At 43.7% G+C, this 23,069-nt stretch overlaps 1 protein-coding gene across 1 annotated transcript in view; it reads right to left on the bottom strand.

Annotated features, from left to right (window-relative positions):
* Nucleotides 1-23,069, bottom strand: part of EPAS1 (endothelial PAS domain protein 1) — a 244,659-nt gene that overhangs the window by 61,445 nt on the left and 160,145 nt on the right. Inside the window, exons 3-4 of the mRNA XM_040351560.1 lie at nt 4,433-4,584; nt 2,373-2,457 (exon numbers count right to left, since the gene is read on the bottom strand). Of these exons, the coding sequence (XP_040207494.1) occupies nt 2,373-2,457; nt 4,433-4,584 (237 nt within the window). The remainder of the gene's footprint in view (nt 1-2,372; nt 2,458-4,432; nt 4,585-23,069) is intronic.

The raw sequence follows: 23,069 nt of genomic DNA, 5'->3' as shown, positions 1-23,069 counted from the left end.
AAAGTTTGGGCACCCCAGGTAAAAATTTGTATTAATGTACATAACGAAGCCAAGGAAAAATGGAAAAATCTCCAAAATGCATCAAATTACAGATTAGACATTCTTATAATATGTCAAAAAAAGTTAGATTTTATTTCCATCATTTACACTTTCGAAATGACAGAAAACAAAAAAATGGCGTCTGCAAAAGTTTGGGCACCCTGCAGAATTTATAGCATGCACTGCCCCCTTTGCAAAGCTGAGACCTGCCAGTGTCATGGATTGTTCTCAATCATCGTCTGGGAGGACCAGGTGGTGTCAATCTCAAAGGTTTTAAATGCCCAGACTCCTCTGACCTTGCCCCAACAATCAGCACCATGGTTTCTTCTAAGCAGTTGTCTAGAAAACTGAAACTGAAAATAGTTGACGCTCACAAGGCTGGAGAAGGCTATAAGAAGATAGCAAAGCGTTTTCAGATGTCAATATCCTCTGTTCGGAATGTAATTAAGAAATGGCAGTCATCAGGAACAGTGGAAGTTAAAGCAAGATCTGGAAGACCAAGAAAAATATCAGACAGAACAGCTCGCAGGATTGTGAGAAAAGCAATTCAAAACCCACGTTTGACTGCACGATCCCTCCAGAAAGATCTGGCAGACACTGGAGTTGTGGTACACTATTCCACTATAAAGAGATACTTGTACAAATATGGTCTTCATGGAAGGATCATCAGAAGAAAACCTCTTCTACGTCCTCACCACAAAAATCAGCGTTTGAACTTTGCAAATGAACATATAGACAAGCCTGATGCATTTTGGAAACAAGTTCTGTGGACCGATGAGGTTAAAATATAACTTTTTGGCCGGAATGAGCAAAGGGACGTTTGGAGAAGAAAGGGCACAGAATTTAATGAAAAGAACCTCTGTCCAACTGTTAAGCATGGGGGTGGATCAATCATGCTTTGGGGTTGTATTGCAGCCAGTGGCACAGGGAAAATTTCACGAGTAGAAGGAAAAATGGATTCAATAAAATTTCAGCAAATTTTGGATGGTAACTTGATGCCATCTGTGAAAAAGCTGAAGTTAAAGAGAGGATGGCTTCTACAAATGGATAATGATCCTAAACACACCTCAAAATCCACGGGGGATTACATCAAGAGGCGTCAACTGAAGGTTTTGCCATGGCCTTCACAATCTCCTGACCTCAACATAATTAAAAATCTATGGATATACCTTAAAAGAGCAGTGCGTGACAGACAGCCCAGAAATCTCAAAGAACTGGAAGACTTTTGTAAGGAAGAATGGGCAAAGATACCTCAAACAAGAATTGAAAGACTCTTGGCTGGCTACAAAAAGCGTTTACAAGATGTGATACTTGCCAAAGGGGGCAGTACAAGACATTAACTGTGCAGGGTGCCCAAACTTTTGCAGACGCCATTTTTTTGTTTTCTGTAATTTTGAAAGTGTAAATGATGGAAAAAAATTAACTTTTTTTGACATATTATAAGAATGTCTAATGTGTAATTTGATGCCTTTTGGAGATTTTTCCATCTTTCCTTGGCTTCGTTATGCACATTAATACAAGTTTTTACCTGGGGTGCCCAAACTTTCGACCCCCACTGTATCTGCAGTGTTTTCATATGTCCCTTTAAAGCACTAAGTCCTGTGGCTTTCTCCTGCTCCATTCCTCTGTTATCAGCCTGATAACTCCTGACACATGAGATAAAACCAGCCTGAAATGTGTGTTGTGTGAGGTTGCTATAAATAAATAAATAGGTAGCAGAGAACAGAAACAGCTCTGCAAGTCTCTGCCTACATTGAGAGGGGTGTGTGCCTTTCCTCCAATCAGCTGTTTTGGCTGTATGCCCAGACTTCACACTCAGTGCTGAACAGGAGGAGAAAATCTATAACAAGATTTGCACTTCTAAAGAATATATACAGATTAAGACAGCAGATATACATGTAAAATTTATGTAGGGAGATTTGTTTAATCTCTGTGTATAATCTGAGGCTGTTCACTTCACTGGGTATATGTGAGGGTTTACATCCATTAAATAACTTTTCTTAGTGGAGGAGAGGGCAGGATGGGGCATTTCACCATTAGATCATCTTTCATGCAGCTGAACCTGGAGACCCAAAGCTGGTCATTCCCACAGTGCCAAAAGTTCATAAGCAGGAAGAGGACTGGGTAGCCTTGTAGTGAAGATTTCTGCAGAAGCCAGCAACCTGTAAATTATAGGACATCCTTCATTACAGGTAAGCAATGTAACTAAAGCCGTAGAGGAAAAAATATTATTTTTTGGGCTAAACTGGTTCAAGTATTGTTTCATCATATGTTTAACTTTGCCTTGCCTGGGATTTGGAAAATGTGCAAAATTCAAATGCAAATAAACATACCGCATTTCAAACTGAGATTCTCTCTAATCTCATCGTGATCGCAGGGATGGGTGAAGTCGAAGATGCTATGTCCTGTTAATTCGACCTACAAAATAAAATGATTATTCTCTTTAAATATCTACCATCATATCATTGTAGGTGCTTTTAACTCGCTACAATCTACAACTGAGCAATCAAACACTGTTGATCGCTCAGTTCTCCCCTCCGCTCTGAGCAGAGAGTTGGGACTGTCAGTAATCAGCTCTCTACTATGTCCTCTCCTGCACTCACTTGAGCAAGTCCGCTGCTGGTCCAGACATCTGGGTGGACCCTGACTGTAAAGTCTGGATCACTCCAGCGCCTGAACTCAGTCAGCTAAAAATGGGTCACAGTAGTGCAGAACTAACTGCACTCCTGAGATCCATAGGAGAAGTAGGGCCAATAAAGCATTGGTCATACTTCTTTAAATATCTAGCTTGTAAATAACTCATTGGTGCACAATAAAATCCAGCTATTCCCCTACTAGCTGCCACCATTTTCCATCTTATAGAAGGTGAAGCCGGGTTGTCCATCACATCAATGGCACGTCTTGATGTAAAAGTCATGTGCCGTGGTTCATTGCATTAGTAAGTGGCCAGGGGAAAGAGGATACAAATTGAGATGAGGACTTCGCTCATGACTATTGACACAGATCACAGCAGTGATCTGACCAGAAGTGGGGGAGCGGGTACCTGTCAAAAATCAGGTACCTGCTCCCTTTAACGGAACGTCCCACACTCCGCTTGAGTGTTTCCGTCATATACCACTTCCGATCAGTCTGGATATAGATATCAGATATTCCAGCTGCTCACAAGCACACAAGACTTGTTTGTGTGCTGAACATGGTGTGTTTAATAGAACCAAGAATACAACCTTATATACAGTTAAAGGAGGTAACCAGAACATATATTAACATGAGCTAATTAACTAATCATTTACCCAGACTAGGCGACTCATAGATATGACCTTTCTGGGTAGACTTCACGTCTCCTCGCTCACCTGCTATGCAATACATATTATCATAAGTGTAAACACAGGACATCTTCACACAATAGCAGGGTCAATTAGCACAGAGAACAGGCAGATGGCTGGAGGTGAGGACATTGGCATCTAACAGTATGTGTCCCAACATTATGCATGAGTCATGCCGCGTACACACGATCATTTTTCAGCATGTCTAAAAAACGTAATTTTCCCAGCTTCATCCTTAAAACGATGTTGCCTACACACCATTGTTTAAAAAAAATTATCTAGCAAAGCGTGGTGACGTACAACACGTTCGAAGGCACTTTAAAGGGGAAGTTCCATTCGCCTTTGGGCTGCTTTAGCTGATTCCGTCTTAGTAAAAGACGATTCGCGCTTTTTTGTCTGTTACAGCGTGATGAATGTGCTTACTCCGTTATGAACGCTAGTTTTACCAGAACGAGCGCTCCCATCTCTTAACTTGCTTCCGAGTATGCGCGGGTTTTTTTCGTTGTTTTAGCCCACACACGATCATTTTTTACAACCCGAAAAACTACATAGTTTAAAACAACGTTAAAAAAATGCAAATTCAAATTTTTTTTTGTCATTTTTCAGAACCTGAAAAATGATGTGAAGCCCACACACGATCATTTTAAATGACGTTTTTGAAAAACTAAGTTTTTTTCATGCTGAAAAATGATCGTGTGTACGCGGCATAACTCTTATAATTAACCCGTTGATTTCAAAATTAACAAACAGTAAATAGTTCTTTACAGATATCCTGGAATATATTGTGGATAATAATTACATAATAATCCCATCTCAGGTAGTCCAATATATCATTTCTCAGTCATCCTATGCCCCTAGTGGACATAGGATGATTTTAGACATAAGAGGGTCCGGGGATGTCCCGGGTGAGTGTCACACTCCCCTTCCCCCCCCAAAAAAAATAAAAAAATGTGTCAAATATAAAAAGGAGGAGAGGGGGGGGGGTTGGAGGAAGAGGGGAATTTCCCCGTTTGGGTGAAGTTCCACTTTAAGAACACTAAAACCTCCATAAATGGCAGTTGGCTACTCACCTGTGTTAAACCCATGTGCTTGTTGATGTTCTCAGAAATGAAGATCATGTCACCATCCTGAGTAATAACGGTTACGAAGCCCTCCAGAGCTTTAAGATACAAACTGTCAATCTGTTTTTCGGAGTCTGTGTCGAGGTCCCCTTCTGGACAAACTGCAAGATAGAACAGCAATGTTAATGAAGGGGCTGCACCCTTAAACTGTATGTAAAAAATAACTATGAACTTCTTTGCACCTTTTTGCTGTGTTAAACATACTAAAATCAGGCCTCATGCACATGGGCACTTAGGGCTGCATGACATAAAATTCAGGCGTAATACCCTTCCTGGGATCCACAAGTGCTGCATGCTGCCACCCATAAAAACCAATAGCTGCATACACCCATACTTCTGTGTACATGCATATGGCCATACACCCCTGGATGCGGATAGTCAGGGTTGTACCTTCGCACGCATAGGTGTGCGCAGCCTATTGCATTAGGGTGTGCACCCCAAAGATCAAACATATTTGCATGTGTATATACAGTATACTGATGGTGTCAGCAGAGCCGTGGACGGTGTCAGTAGGGCGGTGGATGGTGTCAGCAGAGCGGTGGACGGTGTCAGTAGTTTTTATTTTTTTGTTATTTTATTTATTTTTGGTTAAATATCAGGGGTCTATTTCTGTGCGTTACTGCATGTTTAATGCAGCATATTTCTGTGCATTAGTGCACGCTTAACGCAGTATATTTCAGTGCATTACTGCATGTTTAACGTTGTATATTTCAGTGTGTTACGTGCCATTTAATGCAGTATTTTTCTGTGCGTTAGTGCACGTTTGACTGTGACACAGTATATTTCAGTGCAATCTGCACCACACAGGGTGATTAGGGTGTGCCTAGGCACACCTGGCACATCCTGTGCGCACGCCTATGTTCGCACGCATGCATGCATGCATTTACACAAGTGGCAGATATACCCATGTACAGCCATTGTGGTATCACCTCCCCACCTTCACCTCATCCAATCAGAGAATGGCTTGTAGTCATTGAAAAAAATAAAATAAATACAAGGCATCCTATGAATGGTGGCAGTGCTGAGTGAGTGCCCCTCTGTGTTATTTTTTAGTTGAACAGACTTCAATGGAGAAGCTGTAGAAAAGCATGTAGTGCATTTTTGACCTTTTACACTGATTTTGCCGCGATTTGCGTTGTTTAATCTGGCCAAAAAAAAAAAAAAAACATAAAAGATGCAAATTGCAGCAAAATTGCATGTGCAAAAACACAACGCACAGCAAAAAGCACTGCATAAATGGATCAAAAGCAAATGGCAAAGGTGTGAACTGAGCCTACAGGCCCTTTCACATGCATATATTTTTCCTGTGTTTTTACCTTGCAAGAAAAACACAATTTATTTTTTATTTTAGGTTGACACTGACAGCGGAAATTAAATATAATGAATTTTTATTCCCGCGTGTCAGTTCCGTCTTCGGTGGCGATTTCAGAGACATCTGTGTGGGTTCCTGCACAGATGTCTCTTGAGATCGCACCTCAAAGTTGTCAAAAGTAGTACAGAAACTACTTTTGGAAAAATCGAATCAATTGCCGGCAATAGCCGCTGATCTGACATATCTGTCAAATCGCATGCCAAATCGCTGCAATCTAAACTGTGGCTATAGGCCTGGTTCACACCTATGCATTCTTAGTGCTTTTCGCATTTTGCAGATTTGCACTACAGTCCATTTAACATGGTTTCCGATGGGTCACGCTCTGTAGTTCAAATCTGCAAAATGCAAAAAGCACTACAAATACCTAGGTGTGCATTGCAGGTGCAGTGCATTTTGAAAAGCCCTGCATGCTGCCTCTTTGGTGTGGTTTTTAAAAAAAATCGCAGCTTTCTGTCGAAATGAATCAAAATCACTTTCAAATTGTGGTAAAAACACACCGTAACGTGTGGTTTTGGTGGGTTTTTGAGTCTTATTTGAGTTTATTTTTTTACAGGTGCAGGCAACCCAAAAATGCACAGGAAACGCATCTGAAACACAGAAAAACAAAAACATATGCAGTTTTACAGCGATTTTGATACAGAGCAGCGTGAAAGGGCCCTTACTATTGCATATCTTTACAGCAGAGTAAAAAGGAGAAAGAGTGGCCAGAGCTTCTAAAAGGGGAACAGGTCTAAATGAAGAACAGCGGGTTCTTATCATAATTATCAGACCGAGGGCCAGATCGTAATTTTAGGCAGGCGTAGCATATCGTAGTAATGCTACGCCGCCGCAACTTTGAGAGGCAAGTGCTGTATTCACAAAGCACTTGCCTCTAAAGTTACGGCGGCGTAGTGTAAATCTGCCGGCGTAAGGGCGCGGAATTCAAATGATAAAGATGTGGGCGTGTTTTATGTTAATTTGACTTGACCCCACGTAATTGACGTTTTTTTGGAACGGCGCATGCGCCGTCCGTGGGGGTATCCCAGTGCACATGCTCCAAATTAACCCGCAGCATTCCAATGCTTTCGACGTGAACGTAATTCTACGCAAAGCCCTATTCGCGAACGTTTTACGCAAACGACAAAACAATCGACGCTGGTTCGACGTCCATACTTAACATTGCGTACGCCTCATAAAGCAGGGATAACTATACGCCGAAAAAAGCCTTACGGAAACGACGTAAAAAAATGCGCCAGCCGGACGTACGTTCGTGGATCGCCGTATCTAGCTAATTTGTGTACTCGATGCGGAAATCGACGGAAGCGCCACCTAACGGCCAGCGTAAATATGCACCTTAGATCCGACGGCGTACTAAGAGGTACACCAGTCGGATCTAGCCCAGCTTCAGGCGTATATTGTTTTGTGGATACAAAACAAAGATACGCCGGAGCAAACTAGAAGTTACGCAGCGTATCAATAGATACACCAGCGTAAACGCTTCGTGGATCTGGCCCCGAATGTATAAACACCTATTCGTTATAATACAGGGGAGATTTACTAAACCTGGTGCAGCTGTGCACAGTATCCAATCAGCTTCCAGGTTTTATTGTCAACGCTTAATTGAACAAGCTGAAGTTAGAAGCTGATTGGTTACTATGCACAGCTGCATCACATTCTGTATGCTCCAGTTCTTTTATAAACCCCCCCCCCCCCCCCCCATCCCATGTGATATTGCTAAATTCTGCTGTAAAAGACGAAACGTGGGCAGAGGACAGATTTCAGCTCCATGTGAATGTTTTGCAGCCCGTGGCTGGACTCTGCCTCCTACCAAATCCACTACTTACCCAGAGCTGCTTATGAATGTGACCTTTCCCCTCCCGCTGTGCTTTTCATTAATTGCTGTTACCAAACTTCAAGGACATGTACAGTTTCCAGAAGAAGATGACAGTGTTAGCCAGCTGGGGTCATTGCTGTGACCCAGAATCTCAACTTCTGCATCCTGCTTCCCATAACACAAAGAGCGGGGCTGTGCTGTATTGAACAAACAGTATGGACAGCCCAGGATAACAGAGCATGCCAACATACGAGTATGTATGTGTATATATATATAACTGCATAGCAATTCACCCAGTAAAGTACATGTACATTCGTTCTGTGCAAATGGGTCTAAAAAACAAATGTTGTAAAACCATTTCCTGTGCTGGTCAAATGTTTTCCTTTTTTTAAAACAGAAAATACTGCATTTGACCACAAGATGGCACCAAGTATTGTAGAAAATTCATTCGATGCGTAATGCTATCTAGTGGCCAAATGGTATTAAACCCAGAAGCTAACATTTATAATACTGCAGCTTATTAAAGTGGTTTTAAACCCTTTACAACCACTTTAACCTACAGGTAAGCCTAGATTAAGGCTTACCTGTAGGTGCAAGAAATATCTCCCAAACCTAAAAGGTTTAGGAGATATTTGCAAAAAATTGCAGCACCGATGTCTGCGTCGCATGCACCGTAGAAATCGGGCGCAGGTGCACTGAGCGTGACGCTACTAACGGCATCATGCCGTTAGTGGCGGCTCCCACGCGCATGCGCGTAGGAGTGACCTCATCGCTTTTTCCGGAAGTCACTCGGGTATCATGGCGGCGTCGGAGGAGTCGAACGAGGGTCGTCGGCGGGGGCTTCGATTTGAAGTGTAACATTATGTACAAACAAAATCATATCTGTACATATCTTACTAGGCGGCATGCCAAGCTTCCTAGTGATATTATTACTGAGTGTTTTATATGTTTCCCCATTATTCTATCTTGTTATTAAAATACAGGTAAAAATTGTACAGAATACAAAATCACTACTACATTAAAAACTAGCCATTACACACAAGACCAATGGCTTCCCCCCGAGCCTCCCCCTCCAAAACCGTTCATCCATCTATGCCGATGTTGGGGGAACATTCCTGACAGAGGTCTCGGAGAGCAGGAAAGATTTGGATTTAACCTAACTGCGCAAATACATCTCCATCTACTGTGTACGAATATCTTTCCTAGCAACAGCAGTTTATGTCAGGAAGTTTGATATATAAGGCCCTCTAGGAAAAGAAAAAAAACATGGAATGCAAATTCCCAAATTAGAATTCCAACAACAGTATACGGGAGCAGTTTACGTCTCTCTATTCTACGCAACACTTAGACCTAAATGTCTTTTAAGCTAAAAATAAATCCAACAAACAAGCTTTCATTAATCTTCAGTGTCAGGATGTACACTCCACGCAGCTCTGCCAACTTTCCAAAGATGTGTGCGAACTACTGTTAAAGGGGAACAACAATGTATTTTGCGGCAAGTATATTTATTGCAACATATAGTGGTCATTTTTTGATGTGACTTTCACTCTTTTAGTAGCTCATTGGTTCATATTTTCATACTTGTTGATGACATTTGTTAGAATCTCCTGTTAATAGCTAGTTCTTTTTTTTTTTTTTTTTAAACAATTTTATTAAGAATTCGACACGACATACAATCGTTTCCAGTACTGGGTGCAACCAGTAGCACAATACAGGAGGAACAGGAGTAAGTACATATAAGCAAGAGCAGATTGAGTCCAGCGTCAAAACAGTACAGAAATAGTACAATAACAGCATGTAAGTAATTGTTCGGGCAACATCGATACACCTCAGGTGGAGGAGCATAGTAAGATATCAATGTGATCCCGAGCCCATATAGGGCCCTCCCTAACCGCCCACCCCAGAGGGAGCTGTCTGTGGACGAAGCGGGGCCCCAGGGCACGAGACACAAGCAGTGTTTGAGGAGGCTAGTCGGGGAAGGGGGGAGAGAGAGAGAAGAAAAAAAAAAAACGGGGGGGGGATATCAGGAGGGAGAAGAAGAGACCAGCTGTGTAGGGGTCAGAGATATCACTGCCCAGAGGGCTTGGTCATGGACGCGGCCGCGGGGAGAGTTGGGTCCACCAAGGCGCAAGATTCCCTGTAGTGGATCCAACATGCCCAAGTTTCTCGAAATTTGTCATGAGTGTCATTAGCACGATGGATTAGTTGTTCCATGTCTTCAATTCTATTCACCCTGAGGTGCCAGTCCTGCAACGTAGGGGCAGAGGTAGACTTCCACTTCAAGGGGACACATTGTGTGGCGGCGTTAACAAGATGCAATGTTAGTGACTTGCGGTAATGTTTCCTAGGCACAACTGTATGGTGCAATAAGTACTGTGCCGGGGAAAACTCTAAGAAGTATGTAGTGATCTTGACGATACACTCGTGGACTTCCTTCTAAAATGGCACTATCAAGGGGCAGTCCCACCAAATGTGGAGGAGGGAGCCCGTGGCCCCACCACACCGCCAACATTCAGCAGGAACTGCGGGGAAGATCTTATGTAGCTTTTCCGGGGTACGATACCACCGGGTACACAATTTGTATCTATTCTCCTGGGCTGTCACATTAACGGATCCCTTGTGGGCGTGCTCCCATATGTGGTCCCAGTCTTCGTCTGACAAGTCAAGGGATAGGTCTGAGTTCCAAGACGGTCGGAAACGGTCAGTGGGCGGCACCTTAGGCAGCAGCAAGGAGTATAGCGCGGAGATCAGATGGAGTTGTGGCCGGTCAGCAGCACAGATATGTTCTATCGGGGCTAAGTCCCGGGACCATAGCAAGGGTGTCCGGGCATCACCCAAAAACTGTCTGATTTGGAGAAACTTAAAGAACGGTATATTCAAATGTGGGAGTGTGGTAGCCATTTCGGTCTGGTTGAGCATGGTTCCGTTTCGAAAGAATTGGCTAGCCCGCACCCGTGTGGGGTCTAGTGGCACTGTGGAGTCACTAGCGGCAATGCTAGGTGGGAAGTCTGGATTAAGAACCAAGGGAGTCATTGGTCCAGGTGATGGGGTCATTCCGGTTTTACGGCATATTGTCCTAAAGTTCAGGAGTGTAGGTCCTATTAGGGGGTGATCTAGGCAGGGTTTAGGGACCGATCGGGCTTCAATCCACGGGAGATGAGCTATTAATAGCTAGTTCTTATGTCATTTCATAGTAACTGCTGAGATAAACTCGGTTATGCCCTGTACACATGAACGGTTCATCCGATGAAAACGGACCGATGGATTTTTTCATCAGATATCCGATTAAGCTGACTTTCATCAGTCTTGCCTACACACCATCAGTTAAAAATTTGTTTGTGTCAGAACGCGGTGACGTAAACACATTACGTCGTGCTGAGAAAAATGAAGTTTGATGCTTCCGAGCATGCGTTGACTTGATTCTGAGCATGCGTGGCTTTTTAACCGATGGACTTGCCCACAGACGAACATTTTTTTTTCTACCGGTTTTTTAACCATCAGATCATTTTAAAACAGGTTCTAAGTTTTTTCACTGATGGTAAAAAAAAAACAATGGGCCCCTCACACGATCGGTTTGTGTACGCGGCATTACAGGAAAAGCAGCACTACCGTTCTGCAATCTAAGCACACTTACTGTCCTACATCTACATATGGGCAATGGCCATTAGCCTGGTATGACTCGGGGACCAAGAAATATCTGACAAACAGGGTAAACCTCTAGATCGGCCCGACTCAACCAGGGTTCCTCCATGTGTTTGGGTTCCTTGAGCTGTGGCTAATTGACCTCTCACCTGATGGTGTCTGCCACTTGGTCCAATTCCAGGTCCAATGCCACTTGGCAGTGCCAGCAGCATGGCACCACTGATCCTTTTCAGCCATCTTTAAGGAAGGCATTTTGTTGATCACCACTGTAGAGGGGCATTCTTCCCAAGGACCACTAATGGAAGGGACATTTAATCCTCTGAACCCAATTATTTAATTTTAGTAGGGGTTCCATGGACATTTTGTATTGTGCATTTAGATGCATTGGCAACCGGTATTAAAAGAAAACCTTGATCAATGGCTGCGAACTCTATCCACTCTGAACACCAATTTTGAAACAAAAAAAAAACAGGCGTCAGAACGCACTTGACCAACACTACAAGAAATAAGCGCACTTAGGGTGTGTCATATAGTCCCCTCCTGAAGAAAAGGGACCCTTCCCTGACCTGTCTGAAGGATAATAAACGTACCCTTTGTTTAGAAAGTTTGGAGACCCCTGCCGTAGACTTACGGGTGGTCCTGAAGACCCTACCATCTTGAGTTAAAAAGGAAACACATATTGTATTGCCATTGACTTCTATGGGCCTCCCAATGACTAAAGTTTGGACAAACTTTTTTTTTTTTTTTTTTAAACGCGCCGAGATGGGAACAAACTCAAATTTTTATTATGGGCAACCATAAATATGGGTATTATGGGCAACCATTACATTGCATTTTAGTGCATACAGACACGCGTAAATAGTCCCTAAACGATTCTGGCTGGTCAGTTAAGACAATACAAACCTTTCCCTTTAATTATTTGTATACATGAAGCTCTGTGTATTTACTCAAAAAGCTTTATGTATATTTTTGCCTGTTATTCCACAAAAAAAAAATGTTGGGATTAAAAACCTCAATGTATTACAGGTCCCCAGCTCTCACAGCCTCCTTTTAAAACCTGTCACACTGTTGCTTACTTACAAAACATGGTGGCCTGGCGCTTGACCAGGATTCCATGGTTACCCATAAAGATCAAACTATCGTATAGAGCAGGAGTCTTCAAACTACGGCCCTCCAGTTGTTCAGGAACTACAATTCCCATCATGCCCTAGTCATGTCTGTGAATGTCAATGTATTACAATGCCTCATGAGATGTGTAGTTCCGCAACAGCTGGAGGGCCGTAGTTTGAGGATCCCTGGTATAGAGTGTGGGGAAATACCAGATATCACCAGCAGATGGCACTGTACACATGCCCTGTAATCCCAGTTACCTGCAGTTCCTATACAGTTTGGCTGCTGAAGAGGGAAGTGCAAATAGGGAATTTCCATTTATTTTTATTTTTTATGGAATCCTCTTTTCCCAATTTTCTCAGTTATGTTCGATACTTTACTTTTTACTGCAACCTTCTGTCCCCTCAAAGGTTTTTATATTTTGGTCCAACAGCTACTGCTGTGCAGAGAGGAGCAAGTATGTGCACAGGAAAAAACTAAATGGCAGATGGAGATCACACTAACTAGAGCCAAGCATGCACACTGCAGCTCCCAGCAGACTCAGGAGACAGGCATTATAGGCAGAGAAGTCTGAAGGGTATTCATACCCAGTGCCGGCCCAAGGCATTGTGCTGCCTGGGACCAAGAATGAAATGCTGCCCCTCCCCCCCAAAAAAATTACGTCATGGCTCTATTCATGTGATAAAGAGGACCTGTCATGGCTCTATTCATGTGATAAAGAGGACCTGTCATTGCTCTATACATGTATAAAGAGGACCTGTCATGGCTCTATTCATGTGATAAAGACAAAAGTGCTTAAGGAAAGCAATCAATGGTTGGACTTTATAAGCAACACAGACAGGGATAGCAAAAAATATATAATTTTATTACAAAGTAGTTGCATAAAACAACATTAAAAAGAAAACCATACAAGATGTCAGGTATGTATGTTGCCTATTGAGGAAAATAGTCAATGTCATCCGAACCACATAGGCATAGATATATCCTGTACACAGGCTGTCTCCCGGGGGCAAACGCTGCTATCCGATCTGCCATAATGAGTAACAACATTGTACTGTGGACGCGCACGGGGCGGTATTCGGATCATAAGAATTTGTGGGTAGAGTAGGAGGGAGCGGCAATGCAGAGGGCTGGAGAGGCGGGCGGTACTAGGATCATAAGAATTTGTGGGTAGAGTAGGAGGGAGCAGCCAACGCAGAGGGCTGGAGAGGCAGAGTTCCGATCAGAGCCGAGAGACAGGGGGGAACAGATTCTGACGGGGCAACCATTCTCGGCACAACAGGTTCCTCAGAGGGAGCGGTGCCTGCTTTTCTCACTCGCAGACTGCTCCCCTCTGGCTGAGAGTGTCCTCACAGGCAGCGGAGTGGGCTGTCTGGCGGGCGGCAGAATGCTGCCCCCCTAAAAGTGCCGCCTGGTACCCATGGTACCACCTGGTCCCATCATAGGGCCGGCCCTGTTCATACCTCATAAAGCTGAACTCTAAACAGGCAGCTAAATGCAATCATAACATACATATATGGGAACTCTGTCTGGAAGGTCAACAGAGCTGATTTTTCTCTCCTGAAGTTAAAGGGGTTGTAAAGGTTATTTTTTTTCACCTTCATTCATCCTATGCATTAAAAGGTGGGAAAAAAAAAGGGCAATGACGGCCCCCCCCAGCCCCCCCCGTTTTACTTACCTGAGCCCCAAATCTGCTGTGCGCGTAAATACCACCTGAAAAACTCCTGCCCTGCAGTCTCAGTGTGAAAGCCCGAGTGCTTTCACACTGAGGCGATGCGCTGGCGGGACCGCTCCAAAAGCCCTGCCAGCAGCATCTTTGGAGCGGTGTGTTTACCGCTCCTCCACCGCTCCTTCCCATTGAAAACAATGGGACACCGCGGCTATACCGCCGGCAATGCGCCTCTGGCACTAGCGAGGGTTAAAACCGCAACGCTAGCGGCCGAATACCATGGCAATTCCGTCGGTATACCGCCACCGCACCTCCCGCCCGGTGTGAAAGGGACCTTAGTGTCCCTTTAACTAAAAACATACATGTCCCTCCCCCAGCCTGTGACTGGACAGTAAAAGGAGAAGCGGCAAACTGAAGAGCCAATTTCTCTGCCATTCAGCTCTCTCCTCCCATCAGCATGCTTATTGTTATCTCATGAGAACTGAAGCACAACTGATGGGGTCCTTTGTGCTGCTGCTCACTATCCCAGTTAGGCCCCATGCACACGAGACGCTGGTAAACTCGAGTTCAGAGGCATTTGGGCATTTTTTTCAACTGCCCCTGAACACATTTAATGTTATCCTATGTGTCCATGCACACATTCACGTTTTTTTGCGTTTTAAAGCAGTTGGGTTAATCTTGTTTTTTCAAACGCAAAATTTTGGGTTCAGACGCAAACGTTTTTGCGTTTCAAAGCTTTGGGGGGGTCTACAATGTCTTGGTTATGAACGCTGATAGCCGCAAACGCGGTAAAACGACGCTAAACGCGGCAAAACGCCACGAAATTCGCTGCAAAAACGGGCGTTTTAAACGCCGGTTTTTGCCTTTAAAAACTTGAGTTTACATGTGTTTGCATTTGCTTCTCGTGTGCATGGGGCCTTAGAGTTCTGGTATGAAGGGGAATGCAAGAGGCTGATATTAATGTAGATTTAGCTGCAATCAAATGTCTACTGAATGATCGTTTGATGAATCTTTTAAATCTCTTTTTCAGTCTGCCTGGGCTTCAAAGATCAACACACAGGTTACAATATAACCATGCAATCTCTGTATACAGTCAGCTTTGAATCTTCTAAAAACGAATATACCCAGAATGCATAAGATGTATAGGTAAAGGGTGAGGCGTCTAGGGATATTATGTTTTTTTTTTTTTTTTTTAAAGGAGTTTCACTTTAAGAGCCACTAAAGTTGTTGTTTCCCTTTAAATGTCTTCATGGGAAAAGACGCGCTTGTTTACTTAAATTCTGCTGGCAAGCTGCAGTGATATCACAGGGTCAGCAGCGCATAATGAGGAAGAAAACGCATTATTGCTCAATCCTTCTGCTACTGTGACCAGTTTAGTGCTTTACAACATGCATAGGAGCTGTCTGCCCTGCGTATCGCCGGAGCCATGACTTTTCACATACCTAGCTTCTCCTTTATGACATTGTGTCATGGATCGTTGAACCCGCTGAGTCAGGATATAGAAAAACCCATCATAATCAGACAATTATAGAAGCTGTCATGTTTACTCTGTGCAGTGCCTGGGGCAGATCCTCTCTTGTGTCCCCCACTCTACGAGGTACAGAATACTCAACTCCTCTCCAACTCCTGTAAAGAGCCTGTTCAAGTGTTCGGTAATATACAACGCACAGGTCAAGAGATCAATAGCAACCTGACAGAGGTTCTAACCCTACCTCACTCCATACAATTGTTTTTATTGCTGTGTGTGTCCCCCTTGGGGAGATTCCACCTTACTTCCTGTTCTGACACCTGTCAAATGGATTGGAAGTGGAGAAAAATCTTCCAAACAGTGACCCAAAGCACTAAGGGCCAGATTCACATAAGAGATACGACGGCGTATCTCCTGATACGCCGTCGTATCTCTGTGATCCGCCCGTCCTAACTATGCGGCTGATTCATAGAATCAGTTACGCATAGCTAGCCCTAAGATCCGACAGGTGTAATTGACTTACATTGTCGGATTTTAGGAATGCAATTCTATGCCGGCCGCTAGGTGGCGAGGCCATTGCGGTCGGCGTAGAATATGCAAATGACTAGTTACGGCGATTCCCGAATGTCCGCGCTGCCCATCGATCTAACTTTACGTCGTTTCCGTCGAGTTACGCCGTGTAAAATTAGGGCTGAGCCCTAGTTGTTCTAAACCATGTTAAGTATGGCCGTCGTTCCCGCGTCAAAATTTAAAAAAACACGTTGTTTGCGTAAGTCATCCGTGAATGGCGCTGGACGCCATTTACGTTAACGTCTAAACAAATGACGTCCGTGCGACGTCATTTAGCGCAATGCACGTCGGGTAATTTACCCGACGGAGCATGCGCAGTACGTTCGGCGCGTGAACGCGCCTAATTTAAATGGTGCCCGTCCCATTTGAATTGGGCGGGCTTGCGCCGAGCGCATTTACGTTACACCGCCGCAAGTTTACAGGTAACAGCTTTGTGAACCAGGCACTTACGCTGTAAACCTGCAGCGGTGTAACGTAAATCAGATATGTTACGCTGCCGTGGAGCAACGTAATTGTATCCGAATCTGGCCCTTAAAGCGGAGTTCCAACCAAAAATTGAACTTCCGCTTTAAGTGCTGGTGACCACCTGACGTGCCACATTTGCCATGTAATTTTTTTTGTTGGGGGGGGGGGTACCCTGTTTTTACGGGCAGCCAGCTCCTACTTCCTTTCTGGTTGCCAGAAAAAAAAGATCCCCTCTCTTCCCTGCAATCTTCTGGGACACGTCACAGGTCGCAGAAGATTGCCTGGCCAAATCGCAGCGCGGCTCGCACAAGGTGCCCACAGTAACAATGCTGGTGCCGCGGAGAGGAGAGGGAGGGGAGCGGGGCGGGGCTTTGTGCGCCCCCATCACTGGACAGTGGGACAGGTAAGTGTCTGATTATTAAAGGTCAGCAGCTACACTTTTTGTAGCTGCTGACCTAAATGGGTGGAGCTCCGCTTTAAAGCGGACCTTCACCTTCACACTTATTTTCCCCTGCCTTCTACCACCCTCACATTTTTTTTTATTCTTTTTGTAACTTTATTGTTTTTGTTCTGCAACTCAACACTGCCATATTTCTCGATGGGCTGCAAGGCTACAGCTCCCTCTGCACATCTGTGCATGCGCAAAAACAGCCGACATGGAAATTCCAATGGTAAGGGTTTCCCACTAGGGTAACCACGTGTCCCGGATTTCCCCCGGGACAGTCCCGCATTTTGCAGGTCTGTCCCGGGCACATTCATTCCAGGACAATACACAGTGTCCCGGAATGAAACTGACACAGCCACCCCTCAGGCCAATCTGGTGCCTCCAAAAAAGGCCACCACATCACCGCTTTACTCACTGACAGTACTTGCCCTGAGCGGGAAAGCCTGGAGGAGCACAGTCCCACCCCCTGCTTGTGATCGGAGAAATCCCGCCTCTTGTGTCCAATCACTGTGCTGTGATCCGTTACAGCACAAGCTGATTTTTGGGAAGGGAGGGTGTCCCTGGATGGTAGTTTGGAAATGTGGTCACCCCATTTCCCTCACATACGCAGACGCGCCGCGGTGATCTGCCAGGGCTCTGACACCGCGCCAAGGTCTGAAATTTAGACAGCTCTGCCATTTAGGTTGCCATCTCATCCCTTTAAGCCCCAAACACATCTGAATTACACAGGTTCTGAGGCAAATTTATTGCAGATAAGGCAACAAGTGAGTTAAATTACCACCTTAACCACTTACAGAACGGAAGATTTGCCTGCTTAATGACAGGGGATCAAATAATTATTTTGCCAGTGTATGGGTCCTGATCTCTCCAATATTGGTTGTGGTAAAGGAAAAGATAATGCTATGAAGTCTCCTCTTTTTTCCCTTAGAGTACAGTAAACAAGTCAAGAGGTTCAAAGATTTTTATCTGTTATGTTTGTCAAATAATCTGAAGTAGTGGAGGAAACTATAATAATCAAAATGGCAAGGAATGAAAAATGTAGGTAGAAAAGAAAAATATTGGCAGAGGAAAGCTTCACGTGAGCGTCTACATTTTGGCAGAAGATTCTGTTAGTGTTTAGGATGAAAAAAGTGCGACTTCAGGCCATGAGAGCCAGCACCACCGTCGGTCCGCATGCATGTCCACCACAGCACACAATGGGCCAAGCGTAGGCCAGCACAGCCTGTACGGAGAACAAGATGGCTGCCCCTATGTACTGTGAATGTATAACTCAACCTCAACCAAACATAAAATTACACAACTTTCATCAACTAGCTCAAGGATCCTCAAACTACGGCCCTCCAGCTGTTGCGGAACTACACATCCCATGAGGCATTGTAAAACTCTGACATTCACAGACATGACTAGGCATGATGGGAATTGTAGTTCCTGAACAACTGGAGGGCCATAGTTTGAAGACCCATGAACTAGCTCATGAAAAATTGCTATTCACCCTATTTGTAGCAAATAGAGACACCTGTTCACAACAAGGGAATTTTCTTATTTTCTTACTTCCTCTTCTCAAAAAAAAAAAAAGTAAGGGGAAATCTCCCCCATGGGACCCAGAAAGCAAAATAAAATAAAAAGACTAACAAAAGGATAAGGAGGGGTCAAATATTATATGGGGTATACCCAGGGCCGCCATCAGGGGGGTACAGGCAGTACACCTGTAAGGGGCCGGAGGTCCCCAGGGCCCCAGATGACAACGCCCCTTTTTTTATCTATTTTTTATAAAAAATAAAATATTAAATACGTATATATTTTTTTTTTTAAAGGGCCAATTTTTTTTTTAGAGGTCCGGATGACAACCCCCCTTTTTTTCATATTTTTAAATAAAAAAATAATTCTTTTTTTTATATATATATATATATATATATATATATATATATATATATATATATATATATATATATATATATATATATATATATATATTTTGTGTATATATATATATATATATATATATATATATATATATATATATATATAATATTATTTATTATTAAAGGGCCCAGAGGTCCCCAGATGGCAACCCCCCTTTATATATATATATATATAAAATGTATATTATTGTATTTCTTTATATATATATATATATATATATATATATATATATATATATATATATATATATACACACACACACACACACACACACACACACACACACACACACACACACACATATATATATATATATATATATATATATATATATATTTATTTATTATATAAATGGCTCAGAGGTCCCCAGGGCCCCATGTGGAAACCCCCCTTTTTTTTATATAAATGTTTATTTTTTTGTTTTATTTATTTATTTTATTAAAGGGCCCAGAGGTCCCCCTTTTTTTTTTTTTTTTAATAAATGTTTATTTTTATTTTATTTTTTTTATTAAAGGGCCTAGAGATTTCTTTTTTTATTTTTATTAAAGGGCCCAGAGGTCCCGGATGGCAACCCCCCTTTTTTTGTAATTTCTTTTCATAAAAGAAAAAAAAATTAAAGGGCCCAGATTTTTTTTATTTCTTTTTATTAAAGGGCTCAGAGGTCCCCAGGGCCCCGGATGGCTACCCCCCCCTTTTTTATATATATTTTTCCTTGTTAAGCCCCCCCCCCCGTCTCTCAATTTCAGGCGGCAGCACTCCCCCCCCCCCCCCCCCCCCCAGTTCTCTGTCTGGTCATGCCTGAAGCTGTGTAAGGGGCCCCATAATTCCTGATGGCGGCCCTGGGAAAATGTATTGACTCGAGTATAAACCTAGGGTGAGAATGCAGCAGCTACTGTAAGCGGAAAAGAGGGTCAACAATGCCCATTGCAACCTCACTGTGCCAACCCTCACTGTGTCCATTGTCAGTGTACTTGAAATTGACAGGCTGCGGGCGTCTATTCATAGTTTACAACTTGGGTCTCCTTCTGGTCCCTTCCATGATAGGCGTTTCTCAGCAGACTTCGTGAAAAATGCTCTGGAGCCTAAACATGATCGTTTTTAACGACCAATTAAAAAAATTGCATTTTTCACGCCATGAAAAACGGTCGTGTGTATGCGGCTTAAGACCTCCAAGCAGCGCCTCCAGGACCAGGAAACTCCTCTGTTCTAGAATTCAGCATGTTTAACAGCCCCACCCTGTGATTCCAGAAATGTCTACAATGCAGGGGGAAGCAATCAGACCAGCAGCTTGCGAAACACTGAGCAGGCTAAAACAATCAACCCCCACTCCACCGATAACAGAGGAACTAAACTAAAATTACCTAGCAACCTACACTAACCAGGAGGATACAACACTAAATTTTTACACTTGCTTGTTTTAAATTGTATTTATTTTTTAGGTTTAGGACTTCGAGCTTTAAATTCCCTTTAAAAGTCTTTTAGGTCTGTTAATATCTTGACCTTATCATGGCTTCAGCAGTGTAGCTAAATTATTACATGACCCTGTAGGTCCCTCCCAACAGGCAACACAAATTACGACACCTAGCCTTGGGCAAAACCCATTTAGAAAAATACTTTCTTATGTAGCAGCTCCATACATCTCACAACCAAAACTATACCGCAATAACCTTGACTTCTGCTGCAACCTGGCCCCTCCGCCCAGAGCACATGTGCTCCGACTTCCAGGACCTGGGAGAGTGGCCGCCCTATGCCTCTCTCAGAGAGACCCAAATGTTTAGCTGTCTTTGATTTGAACCATATTTTGGTCTTATCTGACAGCAAGGCTCTGGGAAGCATCAGAGATAAATAGCTACTGGCTATCTCTGATCTAAATTGTGTGCTTATAATTTGAATCCATTATATTTACTAACCAAATGCAATTAATCTTCTGCGAAGCTGCGACTTGGAAAAGTCTGGGACAGATGCTGAACCACAAAGGCCCAATCATGATAATACTTTGAGAAAACATTCATTTCATAAGGTTCACATGCAGCCTGAGTGCTAACCAGATTCACGTCAGCAAAGCCTGTCTCGCTTCCGATTATTTCATGTGCTCGGGACATGTTAATAGAGGGATTCGTAATCGGAAAAACAAAACGTGTTTTATCTGATCTTTGTGAGGAAAATAAAAAAAAAAACACAAAAGGACAAAAAAAAAAAAAAAAAACATAGTACTCGCAATATAGCGCATGAGCTTAATAAAAATCGGAAGAAAACACCATTACCTAAATAGCATATGACATTAAATGTTATAAAATTACTAGTAGGCTGGTGGCTTGCCCAGGTACCCCCACAATTCATTATATACATCAAAAATCATTTTTCATCACAATTATTTAAGATATTTTAATCTATTTCCTTTGTACTAGCTAGTTTTTTTTATATTAAATATTATATTAAAATATTTCATGTATTAAAACATTATCTGAATAATTTTAACAGATCTGCATATCCATCCTTGGAGGATTTGTGCCCCATCCTTGGCACTAGTGGGAGGATTTGTGCCCCATCACTGGCACTAGTGGGAGGATTTGTGCCCCATCCCTGGCACCAGTGGGAGGATTTGTGCCCCATCCCTGGCACCAGTGGGAGGATTTGTGCCCCATCCTTGGCACCAGTGGGAGGGTTTGTGCCCCATCCTTGGCACCAGTGGGAGGGTTTGTGCCCCATCATTGGCACTAGTGGGAGGGTTTGTGCCCCATCCTTGGCACTAGTGGGAGGGTTTGTGCCCCATCCTTGGCACTAGTGGGAGGGTTTGTGCCCCATCCTTGGCACTAGTGGGAGGGTTTGTGCCCCATCCTTGGCATTAGTGGGAGGATTTGTGCCCCATCCTTGGCATTAGTGGGAGGATTTGTGCCCCATCCTTGGCACTAGTGGGAGGATTTGTGCCCCATCCTTGGCATTAGTAGGAGGATTTGTGCCCCATCCTTGGCATTAGTGGGAGGATTTGTGCCCCATCCTTGGCACTAGTGGGAGGATTTGTGCCCCATCCTTGGCACTAGTGGGAGGATTTGTGCCCCATCCTTGGCACTAGTGGGAGGATTTGTACCCCATCCTTGGCACTAGTGGGAGGATTTGTACCCCATCCTTGGCACTAGTGGGAGGATTTGTGCCCCATCCTTGGCACTAGTGGGAGGATTTGTGCCCCATCCTTGGCATTAGTAGGAGGATTTGTGCCCCATCCTTGGCATTAGTGGGAGGATTTGTGCCCCATCCTTGGCATTAGTGGGAGGATTTGTGCCCCATCCTTTGTATTAGTGGGGGGGGGGGTTAACTCATTATGCCTTTTGCCTTACAGGTGGCACCAAAAAAAATATATTTTATTTTGACTATACAACCGCTTTAAGGGATGGAGGTGTGTAGGACTAGTACTGGGGCATGTTTTACCTTAAAGGGGTTGTATGGCTTTGGTTTTAATACAAAAACAAAAACAAAACATGTCATACTTCCCTCCACTGTGCAGTTAGTTTTGCACAGAGTGGTCCCGATCCTGGTCTTCTGGTGTCCCTTGGTGGCTGTCTCGGCTCCTCCCCGCAAGCGCTAACCCCCTTAATGGGAAGCTTCCTCCCAAGGGGGTTATCTTGCGTCCATGCTCCCGTGATATAGCCGCTGACAGACCCCGGTGCGCCGCGTCATTGGATGTGATTGACAGCAGCGCGAGCCAATTGGCTACACTGCTATCAATCTCCAATGACGAGCTGCCTCAAGCAGGGGGAAACCATTGCGGGAATGAGCCCACGGAGTTTCGTGGCTCAGGTAAGTAAAATGGGGGGACTGGGGGGCTGGACTGCAAGGTGATTTTTCACCTTAATGAATGGGATGAATTAAGGTGAAAAAACACGGAGGTTTACAACCCTTTTAATGCAACGAATGCATTAAAAGTAAAAAAAACAAACAAAAAAAATAGACTTTAGAACCACAATATTAAAGGGCCCAAGCACTGCACTGAAAGGCAGTAGTGCCTGTAAGTACCCGTGTACGGTCCTCTGTATCATGTAGTATATTTGGATCTTTAGGACCCCAACTACAATACTTATCTCCAAGTTGGGCTTAAGCCCTGCCCTTAATGC

This window comes from Rana temporaria, chromosome 4 (assembly GCF_905171775.1).
Source record: "Rana temporaria chromosome 4, aRanTem1.1, whole genome shotgun sequence".
Lineage (NCBI taxonomy): Eukaryota > Metazoa > Chordata > Amphibia > Anura > Ranidae > Rana > Rana temporaria.
This window is presented reverse-complemented; position numbering and strand designations above follow the sequence as displayed.